Source organism: Phascolarctos cinereus, unplaced genomic scaffold (genome assembly GCF_003287225.1).
Source record: "Phascolarctos cinereus isolate Bilbo 61053 unplaced genomic scaffold, phaCin_HiC Scaffold_4;HRSCAF=312, whole genome shotgun sequence".
In the NCBI taxonomy this organism is placed as follows: domain Eukaryota; kingdom Metazoa; phylum Chordata; class Mammalia; order Diprotodontia; family Phascolarctidae; genus Phascolarctos; species Phascolarctos cinereus.
The window spans coordinates 449323434-449339364 of record NW_027555847.1 but is presented as its reverse complement, the minus strand read 5'-3'; the positions used below and the strand labels follow the sequence as shown (position 1 = coordinate 449339364).

Genomic DNA, 15931 nt, shown 5'->3' with positions numbered 1-15931 from the left:
TTTATTCCTGTGCCAGAATCAAAGAATATTGCACCTTTACAGGATAAATTTCACTCATGTCCAGAGATTGCTTTGACTGTCAGAATTCATCAAAGTATTTTACTGTTACAAATTGCAAACTACTGACAGATTTCACACCATTATTTTAGGTTAAATGCAAAATTGGGCTGCTAATTACTTGTTTATAAAGCAGCCCTGTAGTCATATGTGGGAACTGGTTGTTGTGGGAGGTCTGTTCATGTTACTCCAAGTATTTCCTGGTGTTTAAATTGGCTTCCTTTCTTATCCTAAACTTCTGAGGAGCATTTCCATCTCAAGTCATAGTCTGCAGTATTGTGCTTACCCATAGGTGGCTGTATTTTAATACTGGTCCGAAGTTAATTCTTATTAGTATGTATTTGAAGGTGGTGGTTGTGTCTGAAAATATGGAAAGTTTATACTGAGATAACTTCAGTAAGTTGTTAGGTTTTGAAATTTTTGAAAATGGAAATTAAGGCAGTTCCTTTTTATATATTTGTTATAAAAGTGACAGCACACCCAAATCTGTAGTTAATATTTTCAGGCAGTTAATTGATAGATCAGACCAGTGACTCTTCTCCTGTCTCTCTGTCTCCAATGACTTTCTGATTGATCAGTTCTTTTGCTGATATATCAGAATTAGAGCTGAATGGCAGTTGAAGCAAAGAACGTAAAGCAAATATGTCAGCTTTCCCCCCATTTGGCATAAATGGTTCCTAGCAGGTGAACAACTAACTCCTTCATATCTACAAATTGGAAACAAAGTGAGAAACCTTTACCCAGGAAGCAAGAGGGAGAAATAGTTAAAAGATGAAGCTTACTTAAGAAACAATTTGGTTGATTACCTAAATTTCCTAGCTCAGCATTCTTTTTATATATTTCCTTCAGACTAAAGTAATTTTTTAGTGTAGCAATCTTTCCTAGCATTAATGCTGTCCAAGTCTGCTGCTTTTAATTTCATATCAATAAGGCGTTGGAGGGTACAGGTGGTAGGTAGGGACATGATTACTATTTAATGCTTTCTAATCTCTTGGCTTCTTCTGAATTACATTAAAATGTTTCTGCAATTTATTTTTGAATCTTTGAAGTATTAGAAAATAGCTTTTGTATGTGTGGAAGTGGCATTCTTTTTATTTCATAGCTACCATGTATAGTAGAAAGGAAGACAGACTAGTTCTAATTGGGAGGTACCATTAAGTAGCATTGTCATCTTGGGCAAGTTACTTGACCTCTCTGGACTTAGATTTTCTAAGTGTAAATGATACACTATATAATATAATTTGATATACTATACTGTACAACACAATATACTCCCTATAATTTGAGGGAATTGGGTGTTACATAAATCCATTAGTTATTGGTTACTTGTTCAACAGTTGAAACTATTAGGATGTCTTCAGTTATGGTCTTTTACTATATGTTTCAGATATGTTTATTTTTTTTTTAGCAGTCTGGGTTGTGGTAAGAATAAAGCTTCTAGTCTTTTGTAATATTCTTTAAAGAAATTTTTTATAGCAAAGCTTCACAGTTGTTTAGCTTGGGATATGTAGCCTGAAGTTACTCTTTAGCAAGTATAAATAATACCTGTTAGTTGAGTTTGCCAAAGTGAATTCCTCAGCATTTGTGAGAAATCAGAATGTGCTGGTAGGCTTGCTTAAACTCATTTTCATAACAATAACAATGAACTTGAAGCAGTCTTGATATTTTTGGTATAGACTTAGTCTCTTAACTATACATAATAATACTGTATAATTTTTGTCTTGGAAATGTTTTCCAAACTTAACAGCAAAAAAGTTACTATGGAACACTGTTAATGATTTTAAACTTTTTTTTCATACAAAAAATTCATAAAGTTCCATCCTTGATTATTTAGTGTCATTTATCCATTTTGTCAGGATATAGACCCACTTTATATCCCTTACTATTTAAGGCATTTCTCTGGCCATTACAGCCTCTAAACAGACTGTAGGAAGAAGGAAAAGAAAACAAAGACTCAATGAAATTTGCTACGTGGGTTGAGGAAGCTAAAGCTAACCTAAAATTTTTAATTTAAGACCAAGGTCCTGAGATTTTTTATTTTTCTGCTCTGTTGCCTGTATTAGCTAGATATAACTTGGGTAAACTATTGGAATGATGTGATCTTGGTGAATATGATCTTTTTGGATGATAGAGAAGTTTTAGTGACCTGCCTAGGGTCACACAGCTAGTTACTGTCAAATGTTTGAGGCCAGATTTTAACTCGGGTCCTCCTGACTCCAAGGCCAGAGCTCCATTCACTACGCCACCTAGCTGCCCCCCTGGCAATGTCTGTACTGGACATAAGTGTAGAATGCACACAGAGTTTGGTTTGGAAGGTGTATATGTGTGCTGTATGTGTGTGTATGTATGTATGTATGTATATGTGTGTGTATCTATAATTATGAATGTGTTTCTATATATATTTATCACTGTTTAGATGCAGGAGCAAATAATTCAGGCAAATGGAAATTAATCTCTTATTCTTCCTGTCCAAACAATACCTCATTTATCTTCATTATTCTTTGTATGGAAGTGGAAGAAATGGTGAGGAAAGGTGCTGAGGTGTTTGTGTGTGTGTGTGTTCTCTCCTTCAAATTGCTGCTACAGATTGTTTTGTTGTAATAACAATTCTTAGAGAATTATTCCTTTCCCTTTTATATATGTATTCAGGTTTTAGTTTTATTAAGATGCTTTTAAGTGATTTAGTCTTACAGTTCTGTGTTAGATGCCTACCACTCATTAACTTGGCTTTTAGCTCTCTATTACTCCTGTCACAAAAGTAGTAATAGTTACTTGATCAAGTGATTGAAGTTTAAATGAGATTTTTAAGGCAAACAATAAAGCAAAATGTATGGTTGATTATAGCCAGTGATAGCCAGTGATCTTCTGTAGCACTTCTAAGTTCCAAAGTACTTTTACTTATTTCATTTGATTTATACCAGCCCTACAAGTAGGTAATCGATATTGCCTTCCATTTGTATAACATTTTAAAGTTTTACAATGTTCTTTTTCCACAATCCTGTGAGTTATATTGTGCAAGTATTGTTGTCCTCATTTTACTGATGAAGACACCAAAACTGAGAAAGGCAAAGTCATTTGCCCAGTAAATTCAAAGAAGCTGCAAAAGAAGTCTAGGTCTAACTGATTTCACATCCAGCACTGTTTCCTAAGTAGTGTTGTATTAGACTCATTAATAGATGAGGAAATGGATCTAGAACCAAAAGAGACCTTTTTTAGATTCCATCTAGTCCAACATCCTCATTTTGTAGAAGAAAAATTTGAGAGACAGAGCTTAAGTGCCAGGTACAAGATCACTGGGGTCAAGTAACTCCCAAACCTTTCTTTCCATCATATAGCAGTTCAGGTTGTCGTTTCTCTTGATTACATAGCTATTAATTGGAGAAGCCAGTACATCAAAAAGAATAAGTAAATATTAGGCTAAGGAGTGAGGGGTGTTAAGTCACAAACTTCGTGAGCCTAGGTTTTCCTAAAGAACTTTCCTGTATCTAAAATTAACCACCGTTTTCTGTAAATGAATCTTAAAATAAGTTGATCTGTTCACAGAACTCTTTGCTTTTAAAAAACAAAACAAACCACAAGAGTGATGAAGTCTCATGCTTGGTTTCAAAGGAGAGAAATAGAACCAGTTTGGTGAAAAAGTTTCAAGGAGATAGATTTCAGTTCAATGTAGGGAGGAACTTTATAACAATTTGAGCCATGTAAAAATTTATTGGAAGGAGCATGGGATTTGAAGCTTGTGAAAAGGCTTTGCAAAATATTTCTGTATGGCTTCAGGCAAATAACTTAACCTAATCTCTCAACCTCAGTAATCTTTATTCTCATCGTTGGCACTGGTGGTATTCTGGCAGAGGCTAGATTACCACGTGTAAGAAATATTGTAGATGTTGAAGTAGGGGTTGGTTCTCTCTTCCTTCTAGTTCTTACCTTTTCATGACTATACTTGTCTCCAGAAGTTATAAACTAATACTCCACCCACCTGTATAAAGTCCTGGACTTAACTGAGTCTTCAAATTGTTCTTGTTCATCTAATTTTAATATTTAGGTAAACTTTTTTTCTTTATTTTGGAACTTGAAGTTTTTTTCACCATCCCACCTCTGCATACTGATGACTTTAAGCCAAAGAAAAATCCTCCTACTCAGAATTTACCCACTAACTTGAATTTTTATAAAAAACAAACATAAAGCTTGGTTGACCTTTTAAAATTTATTCGTCTATTTTCTAATTTCTTCTAGGTTCCATCAAGAATTTTGTAATTTGTACTCTTTTTCATTAAGTCATATTGTCACTTTTTTATAGTGCTATATAATTGCTGATTCATGTCTTTTAATAAAATCCTCAAATTTCTCTTTGGGGACACGTGATTTAAAGGAAAAGCACTTTCCAGTTTTTGTCCTCAAGAGTACACATCTTGACTTGACAAGCTTCAATTGAAGGGCATGTTTAACAGCTGCTAATAACAAACATATGGCACAGTGCTACTATTCAAATGTGAGTAGGAGGTATTGAACACAAAAGCAATGAAAAACTTCCTTAAAACTGTTTAATAACCAACTAATCCAAACAATAAGAAAATAATTTTAATTTAACTTCAAGAATATTCTGATTTGTTTCAGAATTTGATTTGCCAAAATAGATGGCACAAATTTTTAGTTGTGAATGACAGCAGTTTTTATCTTTATAATGGGTAGAGCATAGAATAAATGCTAGAATTCATGCTCTCCCTCCTAGTTTTTTTTTGGGGGGGGGCCAGATCTTGGTGTATAAAACAACTTATTTGCTGAGTGAGAACTCCCTGCCCTCTGCATATTAATTAATTTTCCCTAACTTGGATTCTTTGACATGTACTGTAGGTGCTGAGATGTCCAGTGACTGCCGGTGGTCACTTAGCTAAACAAGGGTTAGACTGGTTCTGTGATTCCAAGGCCAGCCTTTATGGGTTGGTAACATACTGCCTTCGTCCCCCTCGTAGTAAACTTTTAAAAATATTGCTAAAGAGAAAATACTTCCCTGGTTTAAAATGATCAGCATTTTTCTCTTCATCTTTCTAGTTAACAAAATATTTGTTTCTTCTTGAAAAAGATGATTAATTCTTATGAATAAAGTTGTATTTGTTTTGATTCAGTTTTACCAAAATCAGTGCACAAGCTTTAGCTGAAGCTAAGAACTATTGATTCCAGATTTTAAAGTATACCTACCATCCATTTATACAGTACTTGAAGGAGCTGTAAAAGTGCTTCACATTATCTCACAATTATCTCCTCCTTTTGAAACAAATACTACAGATATTATTTTCATTTCTTAGATGAGGCAGCTGAAACCCAACTGTGATTTGACCATGGATACACATGAGATTTTGAACCTACTTCTCTCTTGATTACAGTGCTTTTTCTACTTTGACAGTATGCCTCTTCAGTAGAGAATAACAATATAAAGGTGATTTGTAAGATTTATATAGGCAGGGAAAGGTTTCTCATTCTTTCATATCTGATAATTAGGAAAACCTGAGAATTTTCAAAATAGCATATGCTATATTTGTGCTGGCTCTTCATCCAAAAATAAATTTGGTCTTATTCTCATATTAAAGAAATCTCTACACATAGAGGAAAATAAATAGTAAACATTCCAAATTTCCAATTTGTCAAGTTGGTGTAGTAGAAAAAACACTTAAGTTTGAAGTTAAAAGTCTTGGGCTTTGATTTTTTAGCTTTGATACTTAGCTTCATGTCCACACCTGTAAAACGCTATGTAAGCTACAGTATAGGATAGTCTTGAGGAAAGAAAGTTGGGAGGGAAAAGCTGTTGAGATTAAAAAAAAAGATAATACCTTTGGACAACTGGCTCATAATCATTGTGAATGGTGAAAGAATTTAGAACTATGAATTTTAGTTCCTTAAAATGCCCTACTTTATCTACCCAAGCAGATTGATCAGAAGCATCATGCTTTTTTCTAGTATTTTCCTGAAGTTAGTCACATATTCAGAGCTATTAGGTATACTGCACTCTGTTTTTTTTTTTTCCCTCAGGGAGAGAATGTCTCTTTCCCATTTCTTCCTCCCATCTTTGTGAGAGAAATTATAAAACATGGTTACTATTAACAAGTCAGTCAGTTTAATTATTATTTTCTTAAAAGATAGAATAGCTGCACTGCAAATTATTCATTTTATTCAAGGTAGCATTAGAACTTTAAAAAGGAAATTAATTTCAAATTCATATTTTTTTTTGTCTAATTACAGGAATCAGAAGGAGTACCATCAGAATCAACTAATGAAGAGGGATACTGTGATTATAACAGTCGGCCAAACGAGAACTCTTACTGTTATCAACTTCTTCAAGAACTGAATGAGCAGAGAAAGAAAGGCATTCTTTGTGATGTTGACATTGTGGTGAGCGGACGAGTTTTCAGAGCTCACAAGAACATCTGGTTGCAGGCAGCCGTTATTTCAAGACTCTATATTGCTTTACAAACAAAGAAAACCTTCCAAACAAAGAAAACCGTAACCAAACCACTGTTACCCATTTAGATGTTGCTGCAGTTCAAGGTTTTTCAGTCATCTTGGACTTCTTGTATTCTGGTAATCTGGTGCTTACTAGCCAAAATGCCATTGAAGTAATGTCAGTGGCCAGCTATCTTCAGATGACTGAAGTTGTTCAATCTTGCCGCAATTTTATTAAAGATGCCTTAAATATAAGCATAAAATCAGAAGCTCCAGAATCTGTAGTTGTGGACTATAACCGGAGATCTATTAGTAGAGATGGTCTGCCTTCATCAAGGGATCAGAAGGTTGCCAGATTTTGGGCAACTCGAAATCTTACGAATTTGGCAAGTAGTATAAAAAGTGAAAATGATGGTTGCAGTATTGATGAGGGCCAAATAGAAAACTACCAAATGAATGACTGTAGTTGGGTCCAGGACAGTTCACCTGAAACTGCTGAGAGTGAATCCCAAGGTCAGTCAAAAGTGTTTGTTTGGAATGATATGGGATCACAGGGAGTACAAGAAACTGGCAAAGCAAGGAGAAAAAACCAAACTACAAAAAGATTTATTTATAATATACCACCTAATAATGAAGAGAACTTAGAAGATTGCTCAGTGATGCAGACATCTGCTTCTTACCAAGAAGAGGATTTGCAATTTATTAAGGAAGAGCCAGGTAACTAATTTGTTTCTTTGGATGTTTGAATTTTGAAATGTTTTAAATTCTGTTTGTTTTTTGTTGAAAATATACAGTTTATATTGTATATTTTAATGAAGCTGTGTATTATGTGTTAGAATATTGTTGTAAATGCATCTGTATATGAGCTGGCTTAATTGGTCAATTTATATTTTAAAAAGCATGCTAAAAATATTTCCCTCACTTTCCTTGCTGTTTTCTCTGTGCTTCCTTTTAGATTCAGTGGAGTATGGGAGTAGATTAATTAATTAATCTATTAATCTAATAGATTAATATATAATTTATATAATATATAATTAAGAAATAGAATTAATATTTATAATTTATATAATTTGACTTTCTATTGAGATTACTTCATATGTTTAAAGAATCATGATCACTTTAGAAATTTGATAACTGTGGTATATGTGATTGAGAAGATTATAAACCGAATTAGTTTAAGCTCAATACTAATGCCTCAATAAAGTTAGAAGAGCTAGATGTCTTATGTCATTTGTGCTCTCCCTTCTCTTTTTCTCAAGGTATGTCTTAGTCCTGAGACTTTTTAGGGGTTGGCAGCAAGAGTTTTTCTTGCCCTCAGGATAGGAATGAGCAAACACAGTGCGATATTTTTCCTTTTGTGAGGGGAGTATGGAGTGAAGTGTGAGGTGAGGAAAGAGCAAAGTCTTTCTACAGAAAGATTTTAGGTTGATGAGTTTCCTTTGCAATACTATCTGTTCCTGATTCCGGTTTATTTGAAGAAGCAGCCCAGTGGCTTTGAGGTTTCCTATGTATGCCTCAGACTTGTCCACCACTGTCAGATATGATTTAGTACTTATGTTGCCTCAAAGAATTGTGACTTGCTGAAAGTGTGATATGCTTGAAAAATCTGGTTGCCAGTGGCAACCACATTAACATAGCTACAATGACCATGCTAGTGCTTTCTTCTTTCTGTTAGTAAAGAATTCCTATCTTTAGTTGCCCAATGGACAAACCACCATTTTTTGGTGAAATGATTCATCTTTGTGTTTTGTTTTTCTTCATTGGGGTAGAAATGTACTTTCATTGACTGTATATAACATACTTCCTGCTCTACAACTTTGTTTCTGTTTTACCAAGAGTATGAACTAATTTTTAAAAAGCCCTTTTAAGATGCTGTTTTGAGCAATAAAAGCCTATATATAAGTTCTTGTTTCTTTTTTAAAAAGAAAATAAAATTCTTTACACCAGCCTAATTGTTAATATAGAGGATCTCAAAGGAAGTCTTAAATTAGGCTATAGGCAGGTGGTACATGCTATACAGTATGTGTAGAAAGGTGAGCTGTTGGCATTGGTGATGGCAATAAGCATTTATATATCACCTTCTCTGTGCCAGGCAACGTAATGTACTGAGAACTTTACAAAAGTTGGCCTTGAAATCAGAGGAGAGCTGGATTCTGGTATTAGAAACTATGTGGACATAGGCAATCCATTTAACCTCTCTAAGCTTGTGAAGTGGGAATAGCAGCAGTGGTAACTGATCTCTGAACTTTATGAGGATCAAATAAAATAAGTGTTAAATAGATGTTAGCTATTCTTAGAATTTTTGTTATTACTGGCTTTCTGTTAAATGACTTAATTTTTCTTGAAGTTTATTTTGTGGTGTAGTATGTTCTTACACAGTAGAAGAACTAACATTTTGTCTTTGACATTTTGTCTTTACATTTTGTCTTTTTTCCTGCCCTAAAGCACAGTGAATCACCCTTAGTAGGTGCTTAATAAATAACTGCTTGTTGAATTAATGAATTGAATCCTTAATATGATTTATTTTTTCTTGTCTTAAAGAATAGAAATTACTAAATTCATTTGGTTACAGAAGAGTTTTAACTTGAATTACAAAATTGATGACTTTCAGTAGTATGGCATAGTCCATTTACGGTACAGCAGTATTTTACACAACTAAATACTGTTTCCAAATACTGGGCGCCTGAAATTTTCTGTGGCAAGAAGTAACTTAAATGTAGAAGCGATAGTGATACTGCAGGATTCCTTCTTCAGTATCCTTTTAGATGACTTCCCAACTCTGCTTGAGTATTTCTACCAATAACTACTTAACAGTATAGCCTTCTTCAAGTATAATATTTAGAAAATTCTTCATTAGGTGCAGATCTGTTGCCCTTTAACTTATTCCCCATTGGTTCGAGTTAAGATCATAGTCACAGGATTTAGATGGATCTTACATCATCTAGTCTCCTCCTCTTCCTCTGATACATAAATTTTATAGATGAGGATCATAGAACCATAAACTGAGACTTGCTTAAGGACACAATCCTGATCTGTCTCCTTTGCTATTTGTTCTTCCAGTGCCTTCTGAAAGCAACAAACAAAATTTGTGTTTCCATATGATCTCTTTTGATTTATTTGAAAAGACAGCTATCTTTTAATTTCTCTTTAATGGGCTACATGGCATCAGTTCCTATGTATGGTTCTTAAATAGGTAAAAATGGGTTTTTCTACCTGCTCTAACTGGAGCTTCTTCTAGTCTTCTTTATTATCCCATACCTAACCCGAAAATGGTTTTCAAACTCTGATAGCTGCCCATTTGAAAGTCCTCCAGGTTCGTAATAGGCATGGATTTTGAGCTGAAAGGGACCTCAAGAGTTCCAACTACCTGGAAAGAGTGATGAGTTTGGTGGAAAAGAGCCTGGGCTAAATTCCAGACTCTGCCTCTTACTTTCCTATGTGACTTTGGGCAAATAATTTTTTGTTTCACCTGTAAAATGTGAGGCATGTAGTTCCACCACATGCTTTCTAAAGGTCCATTCAGCTGGAAATTGAATTTAATCCCTACCTCCTCATTTTCAGACAAAGGTATCCAGGCCACAGAGCAGCAGAGCAAGGATAAAAAGCCAGGCTTTGGGGCACCATATTTAGGGTTCTTTTCACTTCACCATGCTGCTGTCAGTATTCTTAGAACGTGGCTTCTAGAATTGAGTATAACATTCCAGATATAGTCTGACCAGCATTTGGCATCCAAATGAGACTATTTTCTTTTAGGAGCATTAGCCTTCTAATAGATAGTTTGACAGATCTATGATACTTTACTTGCTATGCTTTTTTAGATCTTTAAGGCGTGGTAATGGAGGAGTACTAATCAGGAAGAAAAATGAGAAGATTGGGTGTTTAGGGGTCCTATCTAGCACTAAGGTTCTATGATAACAATAGCATTAAAAACAGAAAAGGTTTGGTGTCATTCTATTCAAAGACTGGAACTTTGGGGATTACTTCTAAAATTTCCTAATTATAGTTAAAACCTACCTTGATATATTTGGGAGAACAATTACCAAATGAATTATTGATATAGAAACCAGAGGTTTTGGAATGTCAGTTTTACATATTAAGTATTGGCTTTCTCCGGGTAATTGCCTTAAACTTTTATTTTTCTAGATTGTATATTTATCTTTTTAGATTAAGTGTTACCTCTACATCTTATACATTACTCTTGGGTTAATAAAAAAGGGATTTTATTATTTAAAAACTTTTAGAAATAGCAATTTTTGTTTGTAAAGTTAGTTTAAGGCACATTAGTAGACAAATAGATATTGAAAAGAAATGGAATCAAAGCTGCCTATAGTCTTACAAAAAAGTGCTCTAAATCACTATTGATTTGAGAAATGCAAATTAAAACAGCTCTGACACCCATCAGATTGTCTAACATGATAGAAATAAGGAAAATGACAAATGATGGAAGGGACATGGAAAAATAGGGACACAGTTGGTGGAGTTATGAACTGCTCCAATCATTCTGGAGAATGGTTTGGAACTGTGCCCCAAAGCTATAAAGCTGTGCATACCCTTTGACCCAGCGATACTATTAGTTCTGTATTCCCAAGAGATCAAATAAAAAAGGAAAGAATTGTATGTACAAAATTATTTATAGCAACTCTTTGTGGTGGCAAAGAATTGGAAATTGAGGAGGATGCCCATCAGTTGGGGCATGGCTAAACAAGTTGTGGTATATAATTGCAGTAGAATATTATTATATAAAAATTATGAGCAGGATTGTTTCAGAAAAACCTGGAAAGAGCTATGTGAAGTGAGCAGAACCAGGAGATTATAGTATATAGTAGCAGCAATATTGTAAAAAACTGGGAAAGACCTGATGGCCAGTACTGTCTGGTCAATACAGTGATTCAGACCATTCCAAAGGACTCCAGATAAAAATGCTGTCTACCTTCAGAGGGAGAACTGATGAAATAAGTGCAAATTGAAGTAGAATTCTTTCGTTTTCTTTATTTTTCTTGCCTTTTGCGGGGCAGCATTTCACATGTATAGTCATTATCATTGCCTTCTCAATGGATAGGGGGAAAGTTGCAGAAAAAGAATTTGAAACTCAAAATATTTTTAAAAGAATATTAAAACTCAATAAATTTGAAAAAATATATCAAAAATAAAAGTGGGAAACTGCATTAATTTTAGACAGAGCTTGGAACTAGCTTGGAGAGGCTTTGCCATTCCCGTTACCACTTCCACCCCACCCACATGGAGAGCTGGAGACAGAGGCAGTGATAACTGCTGCCTACCTCAAACCTTGTTGAGGGAAGAGCTTGTCCTTTGTTCTTCAAGCAAGGAGCATAGTGCTTTGCTAGAGTAAGCTCTAAGCATTTTGTTGGTATCTTTATGTTGATGTTTACTATAAAATTAGGCAAGTTAGGTGTGTGTCTGTTCTCCTTTTCTCTCTCCCCCATCCACTTTGGTAAAGAGGGGAGAGACAGTGGTTGTATTCCTAACTATTTTAATTGAAATGTCAGTAACATAATTGTGTATCTTATAAAGTTTTCTAAAGTATATAAAAATCAATTAAATAAGGCAATGGAGTAATCATCACAGTTGCATTTAACGTGATTATTCTGTAGTACTCCCCTGGACGTAATTCTTTGCAAGTCTTATTTTATGTTTACTTGATTTATTTTGTATATAGCTTGTTTGTACATAGTTGTTCTTGTTTTTGACCCCCATTGGACTGTGTGTTCCTTGAAGCCAGGGGCTATCTATTGCCTCTTTTTGTATCCCCAGAGCTTAGCACAGTGCCTGGTACATAGTGGGTGCTTAGTAAATTGTTGACTGACTTTTCCTTTAAAAAAAAATTGTTACCAAACTGATGAATTCTTCGTTTTCTGCACAATTTAGCTTAAGTCCCACCTCCTACATGAGGCTTTTCCTGATGCTTTCAAAAATTATTTTTTTCTTTTACATGGGGGGGAGGGGTGGAGAATGGAGAAAAAGAGAGAGAATGGGAGAATACATGCACACCCTACCTCCTCTGATAAGTTGTAAGCTTTTTAAGGGCAGAGACATTTGATTTTGGCTTTTGTATCCATAGCATCTAAATACAGTGCCATCTAGGTGGCTTAGTGGATAGAGTCCTGGTCTGTAGTCAAGAAGACCTGAGTACAAATCTGACCTCAGACACTTACTAGCTTTATGATTTTGGGCACGTTACTTAACCTCTGTCTGCCTCCATTTCCTTAACTGTAAAATGGGCATAAGAATAGCACCTACCTTCAGGATCAAATAAAATATGTGTAAAAAATACTTTGTAGCACAGTACCTGGCACATAGTAGGTACTTAATAAATATTTCTCTCCTTCCCCTTTTTAGCTAATGCTTGTTATTAATCCATTATTGTAAATAATCTAAAGTAAACAACAGTTTTATATTTTATATATCAAGTATAGCAGAAAGCAGACACACAAATTCTGTTTTCTTATTGCTGTTTCATCAGCACTATCAGTTTACATTAACTTACTTTTGTAATAATATACTGCTGCTTGATAGTATTTATCTCAAAGCTTTGGGTTGAATTGGTGGTCAAGTTAGCATATAGCATTGAATTTATCTGTTACTGCCTACAGTACCAGGATCCTTCCATTCACACCCAAATTCATAACCTTGTAGTCATCCTTGACTCCTTTCTTCTCCTTCATCTTTCATGTTTATTCCCACAATTGTCAAGTTGTTTTGAACTTACCCTCAGCAATATTTCTCATACCTCTCCACTCCCTTATCCTCTATTATAGTTTAGGTTCCCATATCCTTTAGGTCAGGATTATTGCAGTAACCTAATTGGTTTCTTCTACAGGCTCTTCCTTTTCCAAACTATCCTTTCTATATGAATCAATACATCTAAAACACAGAACCAGCCATGTTATATACTCCCATTCAACATTTCTTGATTCCCTGTTTTCTTTGGAGAAATAGGAAATCTCTTCTGGCATTTAAAACACTTCACAGTTTAGCTATTTTGGTACTATTCTTCATATCCCCTATCGCTAGGTCAAATTGGCTTGCTACCTGTTCCTGTATATAACATTTCATTTCCTGACTGCGTTTGCCCAAAAAATTCCATGTGGCTGAATTGCACTCCTTCCTCACCTCTGTTTGGTAGAATCCTAGCTTGCTTATGTAAAATTCAGGTGGCATTTCCTACATGAGGACTTTTTCCTTATCTTCAGGTTATGAGTACGTCTTCCTCTTGAAATTACTTTGTATTTATTTGTTAGATACCTGTTGTATCTTTCCAGTAGAGTGAACTTCTCCAGGGCAGGTACTGTTTCTTTCCATGTGTCTTTTTTTCCCCAGGGCCTTGTGTATAACACAGGTGGTTTTTTTGAAGTATTTGTTAAAACCATAGGCTTTACCTTAAGTCTTCCTATAATTTTTATTTGTTTAATATTTTGTTTTTTCCCCAATTGCGTGGAAAAAACAATTTTTAACAATCTTTTTTTAAGATTGAGTTCCAAGGGCAGCTAGGTGGCACAGTGGATAGAGCACTGGCCCTGGAGTCAGGAGGACCTGAGTTTAAATGTGGCCTCATTCACTTGACACTTACTAGCTTTGTAACCCTTGGCAAGTCACTTAACCCCATTGCCTAGCCAAAATAAAATAGAGTCCCAAATTCTCCCCCTTCCTCCCCTCCTCCCTCAATGAGAAGACAAGTAATTTGATATAGATTATACATGTGCCCATAAGTCTTAAAGATTTTGATAGTGGAGTAACAACATGATTAGAGTAATGCTAGGTTAGTAGGACAGCTACGTAGGACAGTGGATAGAGCACAGGGTTTGGAGTCAAGAAGACTTCATGAGTTCAAATCCAGCCTCAGACACTTAGGAGCTGTTGTGATTCTGGCCAAGTCACTTAACCTATTTTACCTCAGTTCTTCATCTGTGAAATGAGCAAAAAAGGAAATGGCAAACCACTCCAGTATCTTGCCAAGAAAATACCAAAATGGGGTCACTAATTTTCCTACATGACTGAAAGGACTTAACAACAGCAACAATATTGCATTAGAACATTTTTAAAACATTAATTTGGGATCATAAAATAATGTTAATTTTCCCTCATAACAGGGCACATTAGATCTACACCAAAAAAGTGTTGTCCTTCAAGTAGCCACTTAAAACATTTTTGAAATTCCTTGAGAGCTGTTTTACCAACCACACATACATATCAGTCTTGTCTTTAGCACAGGACATTCTCTCATGGTCTCCCACCCCTTTTATTCCTTCTTTCTTTGTCCCACTTTATCTCCTTCCTTTGCCACATTTGAGCCATTAGCCCCAAGCTATCAATTCTTTTGCATGGGTGCAGTGACATGGGGTGACATAGGAGAGAGGAGTAGTCAAGCAGGAGGAAACCTTAACTGAAACACTTCAGGAAGCTGACTGATGGCATAAGTTTATTTTTTGTGTGTTGCCTGTTTGCTGTAAGTGGCAGTTAGTACATGTAATTGGCTTGAGGGCCGCACATATTTAGAAAGGTTAAAGAAAACTACCTAGTTCAAACTCAACTTAGTTTACTAGTGAAGTATCATCTAAGCACTTTTAAAATAAAAATCTGCATTGTTCTTTGATTACATGTGATTTGGTGAAGAGTCTCACTTCAGCAGTGTAGATCTCTTTGCCTTAGTAGAGGGTATCCTTGAGTTTCTTTTCTTTCTTTTCTTTTCTTTCTTTCTTTCTTTCTTTCTTTCTTTCTTTCTTTCTTTCTTTCTTTCTTTCTTTCTTTCTTTCTTTCTTTCTTTCTTTCGCTTTTAGGCAATTGGGGTTAAGTGACTTTTCCAGGGTCACACAGCTAGTAAGTGTCAAGTGTTTTGTCTGAGGCCGGATTTGAACTCGGGTCCTCCTGACTTCAGGGCCGATGCTCTATCCACTGCACCACTTAGCTGCCCTAATCCTTGAGTTTCTGAGGCCCAGAAAGTGTCACTTCTTAGTGTTAGTAAGAACATATAGAGCAGACAAATAATCCATTGTCGAACACATCCTTAAAAGACTGGCAACTTGGGACTTGTCAGACTTGCCAGAGCATTTGCTTTACTCTGCTCAGTAGCTTTTTAGAACCCAGAGTTATTTATGTCTGTGCCTTCATTAAATAAGTCATTGATAAAAGACCTTGATTTAAAAAAGGCTTGATATAACTTTAATTTGTATTATTCTCAATGTAATGGAATCTTTGCATATGCTGTAGCAATAGCCAGCCCTCTTACCTGGTCTCCTTCCTTCAAGACTTTGCCTGCTGTTTTATCCTTCCACACTCTTGTCAAAGTGATTTTCCTTAAAGCAAAGATCTGACCAATAAACTTCAGTGGTTTCCTTTTACTACTCTTAAATTCAACCGTAAATATAAACTTCTGTGTTTGGCATTTAAAGCTCTAAGTTTACCCCTTTCTGTTTTTTTATTC

At 35.2% G+C, this 15931-nt stretch overlaps 1 protein-coding gene across 1 annotated transcript in view; it reads left to right on the top strand.

Annotated features, from left to right (window-relative positions):
- Positions 1–15931, top strand: part of ZBTB10 (zinc finger and BTB domain containing 10) — a 53908-nt gene that overhangs the window by 3204 nt on the left and 34773 nt on the right. Inside the window, 2 exon segments of the mRNA XM_020976203.2 lie at positions 6292–6472; positions 6475–7209. Of these exon segments, the coding sequence (XP_020831862.1) occupies positions 6292–6472; positions 6475–7209 (916 nt within the window).